At 43.7% G+C, this 19,575-nt stretch overlaps 1 protein-coding gene and 1 pseudogene across 1 annotated transcript in view; both read right to left on the minus strand.

Annotated features, from left to right (window-relative positions):
* Positions 1 to 19,341, minus strand: part of GLDN (gliomedin) — a 52,719-nt gene extending 33,378 nt beyond the window's left edge. The window contains exon 1 of the mRNA XM_049777882.1: positions 18,952 to 19,341. Coding sequence (XP_049633839.1) covers positions 18,952 to 19,341 — 390 coding nt within the window. The remainder of the gene's footprint in view (positions 1 to 18,951) is intronic.
* LOC126032707 (uncharacterized) lies at positions 16,564 to 16,720 on the minus strand (annotated as a pseudogene).
* Positions 19,342 to 19,575: the final 234 nt, after the last annotated feature.

Genomic DNA, 19,575 nt, shown 5'->3' on the forward strand with positions numbered 1-19,575 from the left:
CAGACCACTGCTAATGAGATATTTCGGCATCTGCGTGATGCCATTGAGAATGCAGGTTTGCCATGGAAGAGGTTTATTGGAATAATAACCAATGGAGCGCCATTGATGACAGGGAGGAAAAATGGACTGGTAGCACTTGTTCAAAAAAAAAAAATTAAAGAGGAGGGTGTAGAGAAGGCCATTGCTCTTCACTGCATTATCCATCAGCAGGCCCTTTGCAGTAAATGCCTGTGGTGTGACAATGTGATGTCTGTTGTTGTGAAATGCATCAACCAAATCAGATCCAGGGGCTTAAAGCACAGGAGGTTCCATTCTTTTTTAGAGGAAATGGAGTCAGAATATGGACATGTGCTCTATTTCACCGAGGTACGTTGGCTCAGCAGGGGAAATGTCCTGAAAAGATTTTTTGAGTTGAGAGAAGAAGTGAAAGCCTTCATGGAGAAGGATGGGAATGCTGTTTCTGAGTTGAGTGATCACAATGGCTCATGGACTTAGCTTTTCTTGTTGACATCACACATAAGCTGAATGTACTAAACAAGATGTTACAAGGCCCAGGGTAGCTTATCAGTGCTGCCTATGACAACGTGAGAGCATTTTCCACAAAACTTGTGTTATGGAAATCCCAGCTTTCTCAGACAAACCTTTGCCATTTCCCAGCATGCAAGGAACTTGTGGATGCAGGCATACCATTCAGTAGTGAGAAATATGTTGATGCTAATTTTTAAGCTAGAGAAGGAATTTGATCACAGATTTGCAGACTTCAAAAAGCACAGAGCCACTTTCCAATTTTTTGTGGACCCCTTTTCCTTTGATGTGCAAGATGCCCCTCCTGTGCTTCAAATGGAGCTCATTGACCTGCAATGCAACTCTGATCTCAAAGCCAAGTTAAGGGAGATTAGTGGAAAAGTAGACATGCATGGGCAATTTTTGAGGGAATTGCCCCCCAGCTTCCATGAGCTTTTCTGAATATTCAAGCGCACCATATGCCTTTTTGGGAGCACATATATGTGTGAAAAGTTATTCTCCACGTTGAACTTCAATAAGTCAAAGTACAGGTCTAGACTTCATGATGATCATCTTCAAGCCATACTGAGGGTCTCAACTGCTTCCTCTCTAAAGCCAAATGTGGTTCAGATTTGTGAAAAGAAGCGCTGTCAAGTCTCTGGCAAGGAATAGGCAAAAGATGCCATGTTCAGAAGAACTGTTCATGATCATCACTCAAAGTTCTATTCATGTTCAGAAGAAATAATTAAAACTGTTAATAATGATGTATGAGGACTTTTTTTGTGTGAAATCCCTTATGCGGCCCTGCCTCACCCCGACTTTGCCTCCTGCAGCCCTCAGGTAAATTGAGTTTGAGACCCCTGGTTTAGTGCTTTACATACCTAAAATCCTTAGCATAGTGCTTGAGAAGTTGCAAGTTCTCCATAAATGTTATCAATGCTTTTAATAGGAAACCAGATTTTAAATATAATGCTAATTTTTAAAAGTGAGTAAAAAAAAATAACCAGGTGAACAAATTTAACTTCATGGAAGAAATTTCAAACCACCAGTAAATGTACGAGAAATTTCTTAGCCATCAATGTAATCACAAAATTCCTCACTATGTTAGGATGCAGCCATCCCAGGGCCAGGCCCTTGTTTCTTTGTCCTTCCCCTTTGGATTCTTTTTTTCTGGGAAGGAGGTTTACCCAGGGGTGCGAACAAATGACCACCAGGAAGATGACTGCAATTGGTTGGGAGACCAGGGACGCTGGGATTGAACCTGGTGCAGGCCAGGCCTGAACTGCAGCCCTGTGAACTCCTCCCTGGTCCAAATCTGGCCTCTTTCTAGCCTCCAGCTCCCCAACCTATAATCTTTTTTTCTCAACCTGTCTGCTGAGTCCTGAGTGTGTGGCTTTGCAATGTTTACTGCTTCAGGGCAGTTGTCTGTGCCCCTGTCCCCACTCAGGAGACAGGAGATAGGGGCCCAAAAAGCAAAACAAAACAAACAAACAAACAAACAAGGACTTGGTCCTTTTTGACCCACCACTTGTTTCCTTTGCCACTTCAGCAGGAACATAAACAGCACTGGCCCTGCGTCCCGCACTGTGAAACAGCTCAAGATGCCTGCCAGGCCTATGTTCCAGCTCAAAGAACAATTTACAGGTGCTCAAAGTCTGTCTGACCAGCTTTGAGAGAGTGTTGGGGTGCTAGGAGCAACCCCTGTTATGGCCAGGAAACAGTGAGTGTCAGCATGAGCCTAAGTGTGTGTGCGTGGGGGGGCACAGACACTGAAATGAACTTCCAGGCTGCTGTTTTTAGGAATTACTTTATCAAACGATCTCAAGTGCAAAACAAAAACAAACACAAACAACACCCCCCCCCCAAAAAAAAAAAGGGAGAAAAATAAAGCTTGCATTTCTCAGGCCTCCAAATTGCCCACCCACTTCCTGAAAACTGCTCTCGCTTCTGTTAGCTCCTACTTTAGGACCCAATCTAACTTCTTTGTGAAGGGATTTTGTGCTTTGCCCATCATTCTTCACCTTTTAAAAGAGAAACTGAAACCCAACTACAGTCTTGTTTGTAATCACATTGTTTAAATAAAATGAAAATAAAATTAAAAAGAAGAATAAAGGAGGCATCATCAGAGATTCAGCATCAGATTCAGCATTAGCACTTGAGCATCAAGAAGCAGCAGCAGTGGCATCACCAGAGGGAGTTAGTTGGTCAGCCTGGAAGCCAGTTAGGAAGCCTGGAAAAAACAGCTGCGAGGAAGACAGAGGCTGAGAGAGCCCAGTTGGAGTAGAGAAGTAGCTGCTAGGAAAAGGCTTAGTATAGAGGTTGTGTGAATGGCAGAGGGGACTGTGAAATAAAACTGGCTGACTCCTGGAACTTCATCTGACTGCTTTGTGAAACTCTTCATCCTCACTCTGCAACCTTCAGACCTGCCAGACTATAGGGACTGTGGGAGCTGGGTGGAGCCCAGAAAGGCTTCACCGTCCCCTACCAACAACAGGACTAATTAATTTATATTAAGACAACAAATAGCGCTTGAACCTTGACTGACTTGAACCCTGGGCCCAAGAAGACCTTAGCTATGGTGAGTGCTAATTGTGTCTTGACCCTTTGGTAGATTATCATCATGAAAGCCCCTTTGAGCTGGACTGAATTTGTTCTGCCTTTCACTGAAACATCTGTGAACATGGCTCCTTTTGTGAATGGCTTCATGTTGCTCTGGTCTATCAACCTGCATTTCCTACTCTGAACTGTACGTGTGAGGCTCTCTAGAGATTCTCCTGCACATATTTCACAAGAGGGGAAGAGTGCCTTCTCAGTGGTGATCAGTTCTCGATCTAAAGGCCTCCCAGAACTAATAATTTATCATTTATTGCTGGCACTAAACCAGAGAGATCCCCATCTTCCAAGAATGATAAGCCAGCTACCATCTCTGCAGACTCAGAGTCCGAAAACGGCTCAACCAAAGATACACCAGGTGCCCCAAGCACTGAGTCAGGTAGACAAGCTGGTGCTGGCAACCCAAGTCCTGGGCACTGTTCAATGGATCAATGTCTGGAATGGTTATGGATTTATCAACAGAAATGACACCAAAGAAGATGTCTTTGTTCACTGGACAGCTATTGAGAGAAACAATCCCAGGAAGTTTCTGTGTAGCGTTGGTGATGGGGAGACTGTGGAGTTTGATGTTGTGAATGGAGAAAGGGGACCAAAAGCTGGTAATGTACCTGGACCTGGTGGAATGCCAGTGAAAGGTAGCAGATATGCCCCCAATCGACATAAGGTCTGTCAATTCATCCTCCAGCCTCACTCAGTTAGCCCACCACCTATAGTATCAGAGTTCCCTCAGGTGAGTCAGATGCAGGCAGTGAAGGGGAAAGAGTTGAAGACTCTCGGCAGCATCCCAAACGCCACTGTCTACCATTTTTCTTTACGAGAGGCACCTTTTGCGAGGACCTTGATCCCCTAACTTGCAGCAGCTTATCAAAGAGACGCCAGCAGCCTCACACAGGTGAAGGATCCAAAACCAGCTGAAAACAATAAAGACGAAGCTGCTTTTAGAACTTCCTGCACCTGGGTTACCTCCAAAAAGATCAACTTTTTTCTAGGCTAATCTTTTGACTATTTGCATCGGTCATTGTCTTACTACTTAAATTCTGTCTTATCTCTATGTATCCTATTGTTTTGTTTTAAGCCTTACTGCAAACAAAAAATTTTGTATCTAATTTTAATATTTGTTTGCACAATTCTGGGGAAATGCATTTTAGAGTTTTGAAAGTTCTCAGCTATCCTGGTGCATGTTTCCCAGCTTCCAGGCTGACCAACTAACTCCCTCTGGTGATGCTGCTGCTGCTTTGATGATGCTCAAGTGCTAATGCTGAATCTGATGCTGAATCTCTGATGCTGAATCTCTGATGCTGATGCCTCTCCATGATGCCTCTAATAATTATCCCTCTCCTGATGATGCCTCTCCTCCTCATGCCCTCTCTCCCCCATGCAGACTCCTCTACCTGCCCACTCCAGGTGTGGGCAGTTCTGATCATTCAGGTGGGATAAATAAGGTGGGGGAGGGGATACCCACATTCTCCACCTTTTTTGTATTATTACAGAGGCATTATTGATAAGTCTATAACAGAAATATAACAGAGATATATGTATAAATTATTACGTAAGATACACCATATAATATAGCTGTCAAGCACTAGAGGGGTCAGAGGCATAGTATAGCAGATAGGACACTTGTCTTGCAAGAGGCCAATTTGGATTTGATGCCTGGCACCCCATATGTTCCCCCCGAGCATCACCAGGAGTAGATCTTGAATGCAGAACCAGGAGTAAGCTCTGAGCACTATTGGGTGTGGCTAAAAACAAAACAAAAACCCAAGCAGTAGAAATTAGGCAAAAATCAAACACAAGGAGAATAAACAACTTAAAACATTGATTTGGGGGGCCTGGAGTGGTGGTGCAAGCGGTCGGGCCTTGCATGTACTAACCTAGAACGGACCTCGGTTTGATCCCCTGGCGTCCCATCTGGTCCTCCAAGCCAGGAGCAATTTTGGAGCGCATAGCCAGGAGTAACTCCTGAGCATCACTGAGTGTGACCCAAAAAGCAAAAAATAAATAAAAAATAAATTAAATCGGGGCTGGAAAACTAGTAGAGGGTAGGGCACTGCCTTGTGCCTGCTCAACTCATATTCAATTCCTTGCACCTCATATAGTTCCCAGAGTCTACCAGGAATGGTCCCTGAGCACAGAATGGGAGTAAGACCTAAGCACAGCAGGATATGTAGCTCAAAAACAAGCAAGCAAAAAATGAACAGATGGAACTAAAGAGTAAGTACAGCAGGTAGAGTACTTGCTTTTCATGTAGCAGACTCCTACTTCTATTCTTGGCAAATGTGGTCCCTTAGACACCACAGAGCCAGGATTAAGCCATGAACACAAGCAAGCAAGGCCCTAAAACAAACAAAAAAATGTGAACATATTCATAGTGAGTTGTGAGTTAACTTCAAGTAGTTCAGCACACATATAGTTATAGTCTGTGGCTGGCAGGAAGGGCAGAAAAAAAAATGAAAGAAAGTATGGCAGAAAAAAAATCTCCAAGATAATGAAAATTCTAATTATCTTTAAGAAACTAATGAAACCCAGGCACATGGGGCCAGAGCTACAGTACAGCTGGTAGGGCATTTGCCTTGCATCAGGGGCCCAGATTCAATCCTGGCACCACAGTTCCACTAATTTGCTCTTTAAGTATTTTTGAATGCAGAGAAAGAGTGAGCCCTGAACACAATCAGGTGTGGCCCCCAAACAACAAAATGAGCAAGAAAACCCAAGCACAGGACAAGAAGCAAGTGTTTCTAAGGTGCATCATAACAGAACTGGTTAAAACATGCTTAAAACAAAAACAATCTTAGGGTTACCAAGAGGAGGTGTGGATAAAGGAGCCCACATAGAGGAAGAATTAGTAGCAGGCTTCTCAATAGGAGCAGTTACAGTGAGAAGACAGGAAGGAAAGTACAGAGTAGAGAAAGGAAATAAAACACTCTCAACTTGATACCCAAATTAATTTTTGGGAATAAAGGCAACAGAGATTTTGCAGACACTTTTATGCCCACCAGCACTATGTGTCAGCTAAAATGAACCACTTGACTCCAAGTATCTCAAATCTGCCTGTCTCTTCAGCAAGGCTCAAATGCCAGCTCCTCTCCAACTCCTTTCTTCCTCACCCACCGGATTTTAGTTTTCATTTCTCTTAGCATCCTTTGATCCTTTGCTTTGTGTTTGAAGATTAGTATTTCCTTCTCCTCCCACTTGCCAAGAAATTCTTTGAGAACTCCTTTCCGTGCTTCTCATCACCCACAATGTGCACCCAGACTGCCCACAGCAGACCCTAAGCATTCCTTTTACTGGTTCTCATATTGCCCAGTCACTCAAAGATTTCTTTCTGAGATGTTTCTGATTTACAGGTACCTCTTTATTCATCAGCTGGGACCCATATTTATTAGACATGAGACAAAAAAAAAATCTTTGGAAACAAAAGACTTGCAATTGTCAGCTAATTTAATTTGGCTATTTTATAAAACAATTTTAGGAATTTAGTTTGGATTCAATAAGGAGTTAGAAAGACATCCCTTCTTGAATTGCAGGGAATGAATGCTATCACCATAAACAACAAACATGCCTACTTTTGGGGGGTCTGCCTCCAATGAGGACCTCTTCCCTGATTCTGCCTTGCAGCTCCCTCTTCACCATCTGTTCTTGGATGCCCATCAGGAACCTCAATGTTAACATGTTAACATGACCCAAATAGAGTTTTTCACATGCTCTATCTTATCTCTCAGATAAGCATCAAGCTCTCTCTCCAGGAATCATCCATTTCCCTTAAGGTCACTCACCTCCCTTTCACTTCCTGATTTATATTCTAGTGGTTGATAGTTTCTTCAGTTCCATCATCAAAGTCTAGACTCTGTCCACCTCTTACCATGTCAATTGTCCCCCCAGCCTGATCCAGCCCAAGACAACCCACCCGCATCAGCATCTAAATAGCCAACCTGCCTGCTCGCCCACAATGTAGTCTCATTCTATTAGTCATATGTCATGACCTCTGTGTAATGAACCCTAGCCTAGAGCCCATAGCTAAGAGAGGGCTCTAGGCTCTAAAAGCCTTTGGTTGCCTATACCCACAATTGCCATGAGATGCACAGGGTAAAGGGGTATATATCAATATATATATTGAGGTAGAGGCATTAATTCACCCCTCTCATTTGAAACATTGTTTTACTGAGTCCCTCTAAGATGAATCCCACCAAGATTTCTGTAAATCAGAACTGTTTCCTAGTTACCAAGCAAATGTACTGAGGCCCAGATTCCAGGCCTTCCTAATCAGTATAGGAATGTATAGGAGATACGAATGATCTGGCCACTTGGTTTTAAAGATAACCTTTGAATCAAAACAAAACCCAATTTAGGCATGCAGTAAAAAGCCACACAAGTCTAGAGTTGATCCCATGACAACTCCAAGGACAGAGAAACCCTATATCTCTTAGGCCAAGTGAATTCCTTTTCGAATGACCCCAACATTTACTGTGCCAGGGCAGGAGGGAAAAAACAAATACAAAAAGCACAAAATCTTGGTTATTTTTTATATAAATATATATATTACCTTTATTTATTATTGTTATTATTATTTTTGATTTATTTATCTATTTTGGTCGATTTTTCTGTTTGGGTGTGATTATTGAAAGTGTTGTCCCCAATTATATTTATTTTTTTTTCTTTCTTCCTTTCTTCTCTTTCGTTATGTGCTATACCATGTTTCTTAATTCAAGACCATGGCGTGATTTTTGTTTGTTTGTTTTAGTTTTTGTTTTTGGGTTTTTTTTTTTTGGTTTGTTTGTTTTGTCTGTTCTTTGAGGTGCTTATCGATATAGCTGGAGCCCTCAATTCATGGGAGGACTGCCCTGGTTTGTCTCTAAGGAGGCGAGATTGGGGAACAGGTGACTGGGCTGCTAGAGCAGTTCACATGATCTGTGGTGGTTATTCATTGAAAATGTACCTCATTATATCTGCTTTTGCTTTTCTTGGGCAGCCCTGTCAGCCAACCCACCAGCTGTTAAGCAGTTTACAAGTAAATGTAATTTTTTTTTGTTGTGGGGTTTTGTTTTTTTTTATATTTTATATTACATTTTGTTTAAAGTCCTATGAATGTATATGTGTAATTAAAATGGCTTTTTCTGTTTGAAAAAAAAATAAATAAAAACCATTACAAAAAAAAAAAAGGAATAGAAAGGTGACTTATTACCTATTCTGATTACCCAAGAATATGTTAAAATTGTTCTTGTTTGTTTGTTTGTTTGTTTGGGGAAGATTTTCATTTTCATTTTCTTTTTTATTATTATAATAATAATTTTTGTTTTGACCAAAGTGGATTACAAATCTTTCACAGTAATATTTTAGGTACATATTGACATTGAATCAGAGGAATTCCCACCGCCAATGTTGTCCTCCCTCCATTCCCGTTTCCAGTATGCATCCCCTATCCCCCTCCCTTACCCCCCAGGTTCTTTTATAGAAATTCTCTGTGATTGTAAAGTCTTTTTGCCTCAGTGACTATAAAAAGATACACAAATTACTAATATTGGTTTAAAATCTAGTGTTTTTTCCATCATTTTTAGTTCTCCGTCTTCTGGATTTCAGAGTATAATTATATTAAAAATCAATAATATCAGTTTTTCTTATGGAATAGTAAAATGCTTTTCTCTGTATCTACATTTATATGTTATTATTTTATTTGTTTGTTATTTGTTGAGTTCTTTTAAAAATTATGGTGTATTTTATAACATTATGAATAATTAGAAAAGACTGTTATAAAAACCAACTGAGTATTAATTCACATGGGAAATTACTTACTTGCAAAGCTGTCAATTTGCAAATAAGATACAGATGAGCCAGATCAGTTAGGGCAAAAATGTGCTGTAAATTGTCCATGAATACATATAGAATAAATTTTTGAGCTCATGTTTGGAGCTAGTTCTGGGTTCCATACTCAGAAGTGACCCCTGGCAAAGCTTGGGGAACTTACGTGATGTTTGGGATTCATCCGTGGTCAGCCACATGCTAAGCAAGTCTCATGTACCCTGTATTTTCTCTCCACCCTACCTATTTGGAAATGTGAAAAAATGTGAAGACTCTATTCAATAGACCTTTGTTGGATTCATTAGCTCGCAGTGGTCCTCAAACTATGGCCCGTAGGTCACATATTGTATTTGTATCTGTTTTGTTTCTTCATTGCAAAATAAAATATATGCAGTGTGCATAAAAAAAAAAAGAAAAAGAAAAAGAAAAAAAAGCCACACAAAAGATCTCCCCAAAAGAAGAACTGGGCATTCAAGCCACACAACTGATTCAGCAGACTTAGGAGACTTTAGGAAATTAGGGTGCTGTTAAATCCTAGGCCAAAAATAAGTGACATCACTGGTAAAGATCAATACGTATTGTGATTATTGTATTAAGGAGAATGTCAATGAATCCTATAGAATGTTTTGATGATTATCAGACTTTGCAGAAGCTACATGTTTTCTTGCTATGTAAACTATCAATCATCCCCTTTGTCCTTGCTAACTCGCAATGAATTGCTCAAGTAAATATATAAAAACCCTGTTCTTTGAGTGAATGAACAGGCTAGATTCAAGCTCCTCTTTTGGTGTGTGGTCTAGTCACAATTCACCAACTCCAGGGCCCATTCTTCTAGCGGAGCCCACTGCTGTTCCTGTATCCAGCTGCATCTGCCCAGCCTGAGCAGCCCATGACATTGACTGAAAAGGTAGGTTGAATCATGGGAGTTTTCAGCCTCAGCTATAAAAGTCAATGTTCCAATGACTGTCTTCAAAGCCCTACAAGAACTGATTTTCTTTTTTTATTTTCTCACCCAGTGATCCTCTGGGCCTTTGACATCCTTTTCCACTCCTTTCCAGGTTCTACAGATGTCCTTCTCTCAGCCCTCCCTGTCTCAGGGAGGCATTCACAGGCATCTCCTCATCTCCTTCAAGCTTTTGCTCCATTTTGTCACATTCTCACTGGAAACCACCCCAATTAAATTCCTTTCCCCTACTCTAATCTGCACCCCTGGTTCATTCTTCTCTAAACGGTTCAACATTTTCAGAACACTGATTGGATGGAACCTGCTTAACAAACATTTCATTATGACAGAGCTGAAGAGAAGGTCAGTGAAAGAACAAACACTTGAGCTCACATTAATGCTCTTATCACTTTCTACCAGTCGTCATGTATTGATTTACCACTGTGTAGTTCTTATACACTCTACCTGAAATGGACCTACAGTTGTATTAGGCTATGCCATCTAGATTTGGGAAATTAAACTCTATGATGTTCACACAACTTTGAAATAATTTCCATGACTTCACGACCCACTTCTCAGTAGGTATCACCATATTTAAGTGATGCATGACTAATGAAGGCCATTTATTTACTTTTGCTTAGATCTGCCCTGTCTGCCTGAAACACATGTTTCAAGAAGATAGGGATTTGTCTATTTCATTTGGATTTTTCCTTATGGGCCCACATTTGTGACTGGGGTGTAGTCAGAGGTAACTACAACTCAAATGTATCAATGACTGACAGGGAGACCAGTTCTCCAAGTCAGATTTTACCATGGCATGGTCCCCAGCTCCTCACTGGTGGTACCATAAATTCCCAGAAAAGAATTTCTCAATATGCTCTAAAACTCATCCTCCAAACTCCCAAAATGGCAAGAAACCAACTTGAGATGGCGAAGTTTACACTGCCACTCACTGAGCTCTGGAGAAATTCATCAGGAGTAGGGCATCAAATACCTTTCTAGAGGCACAGTAAATAACTGTAAGACATTTGAAGAGACAAGATGACATATTCAAGACTATAACTGTACAGAAACAAAGTTTTTGTGTATGTGTTACAGTCCAATAAGTGCAGAAAGGGCTTGGAGAAGAAGAGTTGAGTGCTTTGAAGTGAACTGATAATCACTTGTCTCTCTCAGGCCTTTAATGGAGCTTTCTGAAATGGGAGTGCAGCCAGCACAGTCTCTCACTAGCCCTTAATAACACATTTTGAGCTTACATTGTTCCCTTTGACAAGTATCTTCAGATAATTTTAGATATATATTTAAAATGTAAGTGTTCTCTTCACCTCATAAATTAGAAAAATGGCTAAAGTACCTTGTCTGATGCTGAGGGAATGGACAAAGAATGAAACCATTATCCTGAAACTCTGCCTGGCAACACTCTTCACACATGGCAAGAATACTTGTGAAATTGTTTTGCTGTCTTTCTTCCAACTCAGCCCCCTCCATCATTGGCATAGGTCATGGATCACTCCAGAAGTTGTCTGGACAAGGTTCTTTGGGGTCTAGTGAGATGATTATGCTACAAAACAACTGTTAATATTTCCAGAACACTGGCTGAGTGGTACCTGTGGTACCTTACAAACATTCTGTCCTGATGGGGTTGAAGAAGAGATGGTCAGTGAAAGAATAAATTTACATGAATTCACAATTGCACACGTGAAAATATAAAGTATTATTGCTTCTCTAGATTCAATAACCCAAACACAGTTTATCCTAATACCTTTGAGATTCATCAACCAAAAGAAGAGATATTAGAGGCCGAGAGATAGCACGGGGTAGGGCGTTTGTCTTACATGCAGAAGGACAGTGGTTTGAATCCCGGCATCCCATATGGTCCTTTGAGCCTGCCAGGAGCGATTTCTGAGCGTAGAGCTAGGAGTGACCCCCCCCCCAAAAGATATTGAAAAAACCTGTCCAAAAGTATGGACACTTGTCCTAGTCTTGCAAGATTCTAAATTTACAAGCTGGAGCAGGTAGAGCTCTTGCTTTGCATGTGACTGACCTTGGTTTAACCAGGCATCCCATATGGTCCCCAAAGCATTGCTAGAAGAGCCCAAGCAAGAGCAAGGAAAGCTATGAGAATTGCCAGGTGTATCCCCCAAAAAGAATTCTAAACTTAGGGTCATCTTAATATTTGTCTTTCCTCTGGCAGGTTCTGTTCATTCTACCTCCGTTCTTATAATACCCAGCTGTCAGCCTCAAAGGTGTTCCCCTAACTTCCTCTTCCCAGTAACAACTTCTTTTGATATTACTGGATAATTACTTTTGTGTTTCTCTCAACCTGCCCCCTCCTGGAATGGGAAATTGGTTTGAATAGAGAAAGAGCAGTTCTGGCTTTTGGCTCGGGCAGACTGAGAACAAGGAAAAGGCTGCGAGCACATTATTTTTCTGCCACTACCCTGCTTCATCAGACCTGTTCACCCAAGGAGTTAGAAACATGATGTATGGGGTGAGATCACATTCTTTGCACAAGGCTTCAAATTTCCCCCAGTTTGGAAAGAAAGTCAAATATGAGTTCTAGGCATCATATACAGAACTGACTAGACAGTGAAGAGAATCCTTACAACACCTTAAGGTATTTTTACTATTCAGATTTCTAAAGACTGTTCTCCTCGAGAAGATAGTCTCCTTGAGAAGACAGTCTGGGAAACGGTATTTTCCTTTTCCAAAATACTTCTTCCTCCTCTGTTTCCCTTCCCTAACCCTCACTTTTTTGTTTGTTTGTTTGTTTTTGGGTCACACCTGGCTTCGCTCAGGGGTTACTCCTGGCTCTATGCTCAGAAATCGCTCCTGGCAGGCTTGGGGGACCATATGGGATGCCGGGATCCAAACCACCGACCTTCTGCATGCAAGGTAAAATACCTTACCTCCATGCTATCTCTCTGGCCCCCTAACCCTCACTTTTTATATTTTTAGCTCTTCTTCAGTTCTAATACAAATCCAATGTATTCATTCCTCATCTAACTCCCTTCAGAGCTTCATCACTTCTGTTCATGAACTCTCTCAGTTCTTGGAAGAATCTAAAACAGTTACTTTGTCTTATATACAAATAGTTACTAAGATTAGTCTTATGTGCTATTATTTATAGGATGTAGGCAAATTCTACATCTATCTACACCTACATATCTACTACCACAGGAGCGATAGTGCAGCTGGTAAGACTTTTGCTTTGCATGTGTCTGACTTGGGTTCAATCCACAGGACGATATACGATCCCCTGAACCTACCTAAATATAGAAGCAAGAGTAAGCCCTGAGCACTATCAGGTGTGCACAATCTCTTCTGTCCCTCCCCCAAATGAGTTTTCTAAATCAGCTTTTCTCAAACTTCTAATGCCTCTGGCCTTGCTCTGACCCTGTTTCCTTCCTGTAGTTCCTCCATCATGAGATTTCCATCGTGGCCCATCTGCTATGGAATATCTATCAAGCCCCAATTGAGAAATGATGCTCTAAATACCTAAGGGATTATTTTGCCATTGTTAAATTCTTCACATTAATGTGTATACGTAGAGACAATCACATTGCGTTTCAACATTCTTTTTTTTATTTTTTAAATTTTATTTATTTATTTATTTAGGTTTTTGGGACACACCTGGTGATACTCAGGGGTTACTCAGAAATCACTCCTGGCGGGCACAGGGGACCATGGATGCGGGATTCGAACCACCATTGGTCCTGGGTCAGCATTTGCAAGGCAAACAGGCTACCGCTGTGTTATCTCTCTGCCCCTCCCCTTTTTTTTGGTTTTTGGGTCACACCTGGCTTCACTCGGGTTACTCCTGGCTCTATGCTCAGAAATTGCTCCTGGCAGGTTCAGGGGACCATATGGGATGCTGGAATTCGAACCACGACCCTCTGCATGCAAGGCAAATGCCTTACCTCCATGCTATCTCTCCGGCCCCTCATCGCACCATTCTTTAAGTTTCTACAAACAGCCCAGGTAGCTCACCAATACTCCCAGTAATTTGGTGAGAATCAGTAACATTAACACTAACATTAGAGCACTAACTGCACTATCATGACAATAATAGTGAGAGAGAAAAGTAGAAAGCTTGTCCCAAAGACAGGAAAACATGCCCATTCAACTAACAATACCTATGGAAAGATAACAGGGGCTGTTACCTTTGGACTAGGTGGGAGTCATGGGGGCAGTTGAATGAAGCCATTTGTGTTCCAAAACACTCAGGGGTTCCAAAGCCTGATTCAACTGAATGTGGACATAAGTCAGCCCCAACAATGTCAGTTGTTTCCCCTGCATTTTGGCAGCAGCCAATTTACACAATTACACAGGAGCGTCTCTTGACAATATTTAAAAGGCCAGAGATTCCATGGAAAAGTTAATTTTTTACTTCTCTTACACAAAACAAAGACTCTAGTACCCTGAACTCTACAGCAACAATCTGCAAGAACCAACCCCTTAGAGCACCTGCAATCTGGATTGCAGGGACCTCTCCCCCTCTGTTCCCCATTGCTGGGGGGTGGGGGTGGAGATAAATACCTGTGACCATCAGAATGTGACTTTTTCACTCATAATAAAGAAATCATAATCACACATTTTGGTTCCAAAGTTGAAATGTTGCACAGAATGAGAATATAGCATCCTAATATCCAAACTGTTGGCTTCTGACTTTTGAGTTATAGTTTGATTGATAGGCCTCCCCCATTGTCAAAATTCAAATTTAATTCACACATTTCTAACAAGTTTAGTTAGCTTCCTTCCTTCTTTCCATCCTCCTTCCCTTCTTTCCTTACTATTTCCTTCCCTCTCTCCTTCACTCACTCCCTTATTCCTTCCCTTAACTCTTAGCTACACAGTGAGAAGGGAGCCCATCCAGGGCAGCAAAAAACTGCAGAAAAGGTACGAAGTGAGGGGTGAAAGATCAGAAGAGGTAGAACTAAGTCAAAACAAAAGCAGCCTCTCTTGCAAAGATTCCTGGAAGAGGAATCTCCCTTATTGTTCTAACTTACTGGAACCCAGGGTCCCTTTTATTACTTTTCTCCAAAGCACTGATTTGCTTAAAAATAATTATGGGCTTGGCCGTCCCCAGCTTACTGCACTTAACAACTCATTGCCTTGGCCCTTAATTATCCCATTTACAGTTGGCTGACAAGCATCTTCTGGTCACAAGCTTGCTAGCCAGAATAAACACATTGACTAATGATCTTTCTGTGAAAAGCATGGAACTGTGAAGTGTGTGTTATCCTGAGGAAGCATATCTTGAAGAAATGAATCACTGGGGATCTGCCTTGGGTCCACCCCCAAGAGGTATTCAGGGGCTACTCTCAGCTTGATGTTCAGGGGTTTGAAAAGCAGTTAAAAGTCGACATACACAGAGATTGGCACACATCACAAAGAACAAGATCAGTGCTGGTGGGGTGTGGGAGGAAAGGAACTCTTATTCACTGCTGATGGAAATGCTGTCTAGTCAATCCTTTCTGGAAAACAATATGGATATTCCTCAAAAAAACGGACATTGAGTTCCCATATGATCCACTTCTCCGAATACAAAAAAAAGCAAACAAACAATAATATCCTCTGCATGCCTATGTTCACTGCAATTACAATAGCCAGAATTGGGAAACAACCCAGAATGGCTAAATAAACTGTGGTACATATACATAATGGAATACTATGCAGCAGTTTGGAAAAATGAAGTCATGATATTTTTCTAAAATGGATGGATATAAAAACTATTATGCTGAGTGAAAATAAGCCAGAGCAAGAGAGATAGAGACAGAATAGCCTCACACATCTGTGGGATTTAGTAAAAATAAAAGACAGTATGGTAATAATATCCAAAGTCAACAGAGGGTTAGAAGGACCAGCCCATGATATGAAGCTTACCACAAAGAGTGGTGAGCACAGGTAGAGAAATAACTACACTAACAATTATCATGACAATGATAGTGAGAGAAATAGAATGCCTGTCTCAAAGATAGACAGGGAGTGGAGGAGGAGGGAGATGGGGACATTGGTAGTGGGAAGGTTGCACATTTTATGACTGAAACTAACTACCAACATGTTTGTAACCATGGTGCTTAAAGACATTATAAGAAAAAAAGTTAACATACTTATTGCTAGATGTGTATAGACATAACAAAAAAGACTACTTTGTGAATCTCTCCGCCCTCACCCTGCAACCTTCAGACCTTCCAGACCATAGGTGCTGTAGGAGCTGGGTCGAGCCCAGAAAGGCCTCACCATCCCCACACCAACAGTAGGACTCCTTAATTTATATTAAGACAACAACAGGGTAGGGTATGCTGTGAGTGGGGTGGAGGGTGGGAGTGTGGCTGAGGCATCTATAATGCTGAACACTCCCCTCTAATGCTTCTTTGATGCCTGAATGCAACCTCTGCCCTAGCAGCATGTGTTTCAAAGTGTGTTTGTTTCAGAGTTTCAAAGAGCCTGGGAGCTGTAGAAAACCTCAAAACCCTGTCATAGAGCCTCAGAACACTAAAGGGCATGTTCACATGTGAACAGTGATCTAGAGGCTTCTCCAGTCATAGCACCTGGGCCACTTGCTTCAAACTCACCAAGCTGGGAGGTGAGATGGGCAGAACCAAGAGGACAGGGGAGAGTGGGGTTAGAGGGTTTCTTAGAAAAGGAGAGAATAGATTACAGGGTCTCTAAATCTGTGGGTAGGAATCTGAAACCTGCTTTTTTTTTTTTGTCCAATTCACAATACAGACCAGCAAAGGGCCTGGGTTGAGGTGTATATGGGGTGCATTTACTGTACCTCCTCTTTTTATACTGAAACCTTTTTTAGGTGTACGTAGTGTCACCCCTAATTCTACTGCTTGAGAAAATACCTAAGAGACAAGGCAGCAATCCAATGATGTCTTCTCCCAGCCTGCATACAGAGACCCTCCATCTCCACAAGTGGAAGTGAGCCAATGTGCTCTCTAAAGGCTTCAGCCTGGCACAGCTCTCTGTTCTCTGGCAGACAGCACAGCAGTCAGTGGAAGCTCACACTGGCTGAAATATAGACACAGGACTGAGTCTCTCTGCTCTCCTGGGTTGGACACCAAAACAAGGTTAAAGGCCAAAGCGATAGCTCACAGGGATAGACTACATGTGTTATATGCTGGATGGCCAGAATTTGATCCTCAAAACCTCATGGTCCCCTAAGCACCATGGATGAGATTGAGGTAGCCAGCAAGCATTTCTGGGTGTGGGTTCTCAGTACCCCACTTTGCCTAAGCACTAGGTCAAGCATTGCTGGAAATGTCTCCCAGTTTCCTGAACAACACTTGGAAGATCCCTACAAAAACAAGGACAAAATGCCGATGTTCAGAGGCACCTCTGGACAGTTTTACAAAAAGAGAGAAGAGAAAAACAAAAACACCTCAATATACATAGTAAGAGAACCAAAAGAAAAAGTGAATTCCTTTATGATGTTTACGTTTTTCAGAAGTTAGTTGTTTTGGTTTGGTTTGTGGTCATGCTTGGTGAGCCAGAGGTCTTTTCTTGGGAGAGGGTTGCTTAGACCCAAGTTTTTCAAAATGACAACTAAAGAGCAAATAAAGTCAGGACTAAAAACTTTGTTCTCTGTTAAAACGTGTCTGAGATGGGTAGTACTTCAATGCCACCTAAAAAGACATTTCAGGGGGCCGGGCGGTGGCGCTGGAGGTAAGGTGCCTGCCTTGCCTGCGCTAGCCTAGGACGGACCTCGGTTCGATCCCCCGGCATCCCATATGGTCCCCCAAGAAGCCAGGAGCAACTTCTGAGCGCATAGCCAGGAGTAACCCCTGAGCGTCACAGGGTGTGGCCCAAAAACCAAAAAAAAAAAAAAAAAAAAAGACATTTCAGTTCAGGTAAGAATTTAAAAGCTCCAATTGCAGAAGCTTTAAGTGGATTTGTGTCGAAATGCCTAGGATTCTGTAGTTTGCTCACGGGAACAGTGCTGGAATCTCCTTTGTTGGGACTTGAGAGACCAGGGCAGTTGTAATAGGTAATGCCAAGTAAAGGGAGCTGTAACCTATATGTAATTGCAGATAATCATGGAGTAAAACTAGCAAAGGCAAAAAATGTAAATCCAGAACGATTTTGAAAATGGTGCTTTAAAGAACTTTTATATTCCCTTCAGCCTTGGTGGGATGGGTGGAGGCAAGTAGAGCAACAAAGGCCCTTTGAGAAACTGGGAACTCTCCATAGATGCAGGAGCTAGTGGTCCTGGGTGTGAGAGCTTCCTGGAGCCAGCAGCACCAGAGTCTCAGCTTTGATTCGGAAAGTTAAGAAAATAGCTCTGTAAGGCTCTCTACCAGTCTCAAACACCTCAGACACCATAGCAGTCTTCCCAGCATCCAGGTTCCAAATGGTAAAATCAGGGTTGATTGTCTGCAGGTAAACGGAGGCAAATAGATGGGTCATCTGGGGATGGAGATTGTGTGGCAAAAAAGCCAGTCCCTGCAATTAGGTCAAGGAGGAAACCTGCGTGGTTCCAGGATTGCTCTCTCGCTGCTGGGTTGGGGCTCTGAGTTCTGGGGTTGCTGGTTGCCAATAGGACAGTAGGCACTAGGAAAGTAGGCGTAAAAGGCTTGGGTACCGCCTAGGGCTGGGGCCAGGCTTTGCTTGGCCTGCCTGAGTTCTAGTTCTAGCCACAGCACTGCCAGTTCTCCCAGTTGCACCAAGTCGCAGTAACCGCTAGCACCTCAGGGTGTGGCCCCAAAACTAACCAAGAAAAAGAAAAAGAAACGCTTCCTGCGCGCAGCAGTCTTAGTTCCTACCTAAGAGCTTACAGTTCGAGCTTTGGGAAGGGCTGCCTGCAAAGCCTGAACACGCACAAAGTCAACTGCCGCAGCGATCACCAAAAGCAAAATAAAAACCCTTCTCTGCTGATCCACTTCATTCACCTGCAGAGCCCGAAGTGGAAAGCCTCCTGCATGCCTCGGCCCCCCCACCCCTTCTCTGGGTCAGAGAGGGCAGCTGGTCCCAGGCTAGCCCTGGAGACCTGGCCCCGGCAAGACCTCGCTCTGGCCACTGCTGCTCGCAGAGAGGCCTGGGGCCCCCGGGGCTTCGCGCCCTCCAGCCCACCGCGGCGGGGCGCCTACCGGCACCATGGAGTAGGTCATCATCATCAGCATGTCGTGCCCCTCGGCGCGGACGTGCTGCACCGGCTCTCCGCCGTGGCTGTGGCCGTGGCTGCGCCGACTGCGCGCGGCGGCGGCGGCGCCCGCGGGCTCCAGGGCCGGGGCGGGCACCCCGCGCGGCGCGCGGCTCAGCTCGGCCAGGAAGGCGCGCAGGGCGCCGTCCTCGCGCTGCTCGCGCCCCCGCTGCGCTTCCAGCGCCCGCAGCGCCGCGCTCAGACCGCGCCACTGGCACAGGGCGAACACGGTGCCCGCGGCGTTGAGCGCCGACAGCAGCGCCAGCGCCGCCAGCGCCCCGCGCAGCCCCCAGCCCGCGCCGCCGCCAAGGCCGCCCCGCTCGGCGCCGCGGGCCATGCTCGGGCCGGGCCGGCTGGCTGGCGGGCGCCCCGGCGGCCCGCCTTTATACGAAGCCCGCTCGGGCCGGCCGTGGGCTGTCGGCGCGCTGCGGCGCTGTGAGTCACCCTCCGGGGACGCGGCGGGCAGCGGAGGGCCAGGCGGGGGCAGAGGGCAGCGCCGCGAGGGGAGACGGCGCGCGGAAGGGGCCGGCGCCCGCTCGCTCCAGGCGCCCGCCCGCCCGGCCGGCCCGGC

Source organism: Suncus etruscus, chromosome 1, assembly GCF_024139225.1.
Source record: "Suncus etruscus isolate mSunEtr1 chromosome 1, mSunEtr1.pri.cur, whole genome shotgun sequence".
NCBI lineage: Eukaryota > Metazoa > Chordata > Mammalia > Eulipotyphla > Soricidae > Suncus > Suncus etruscus.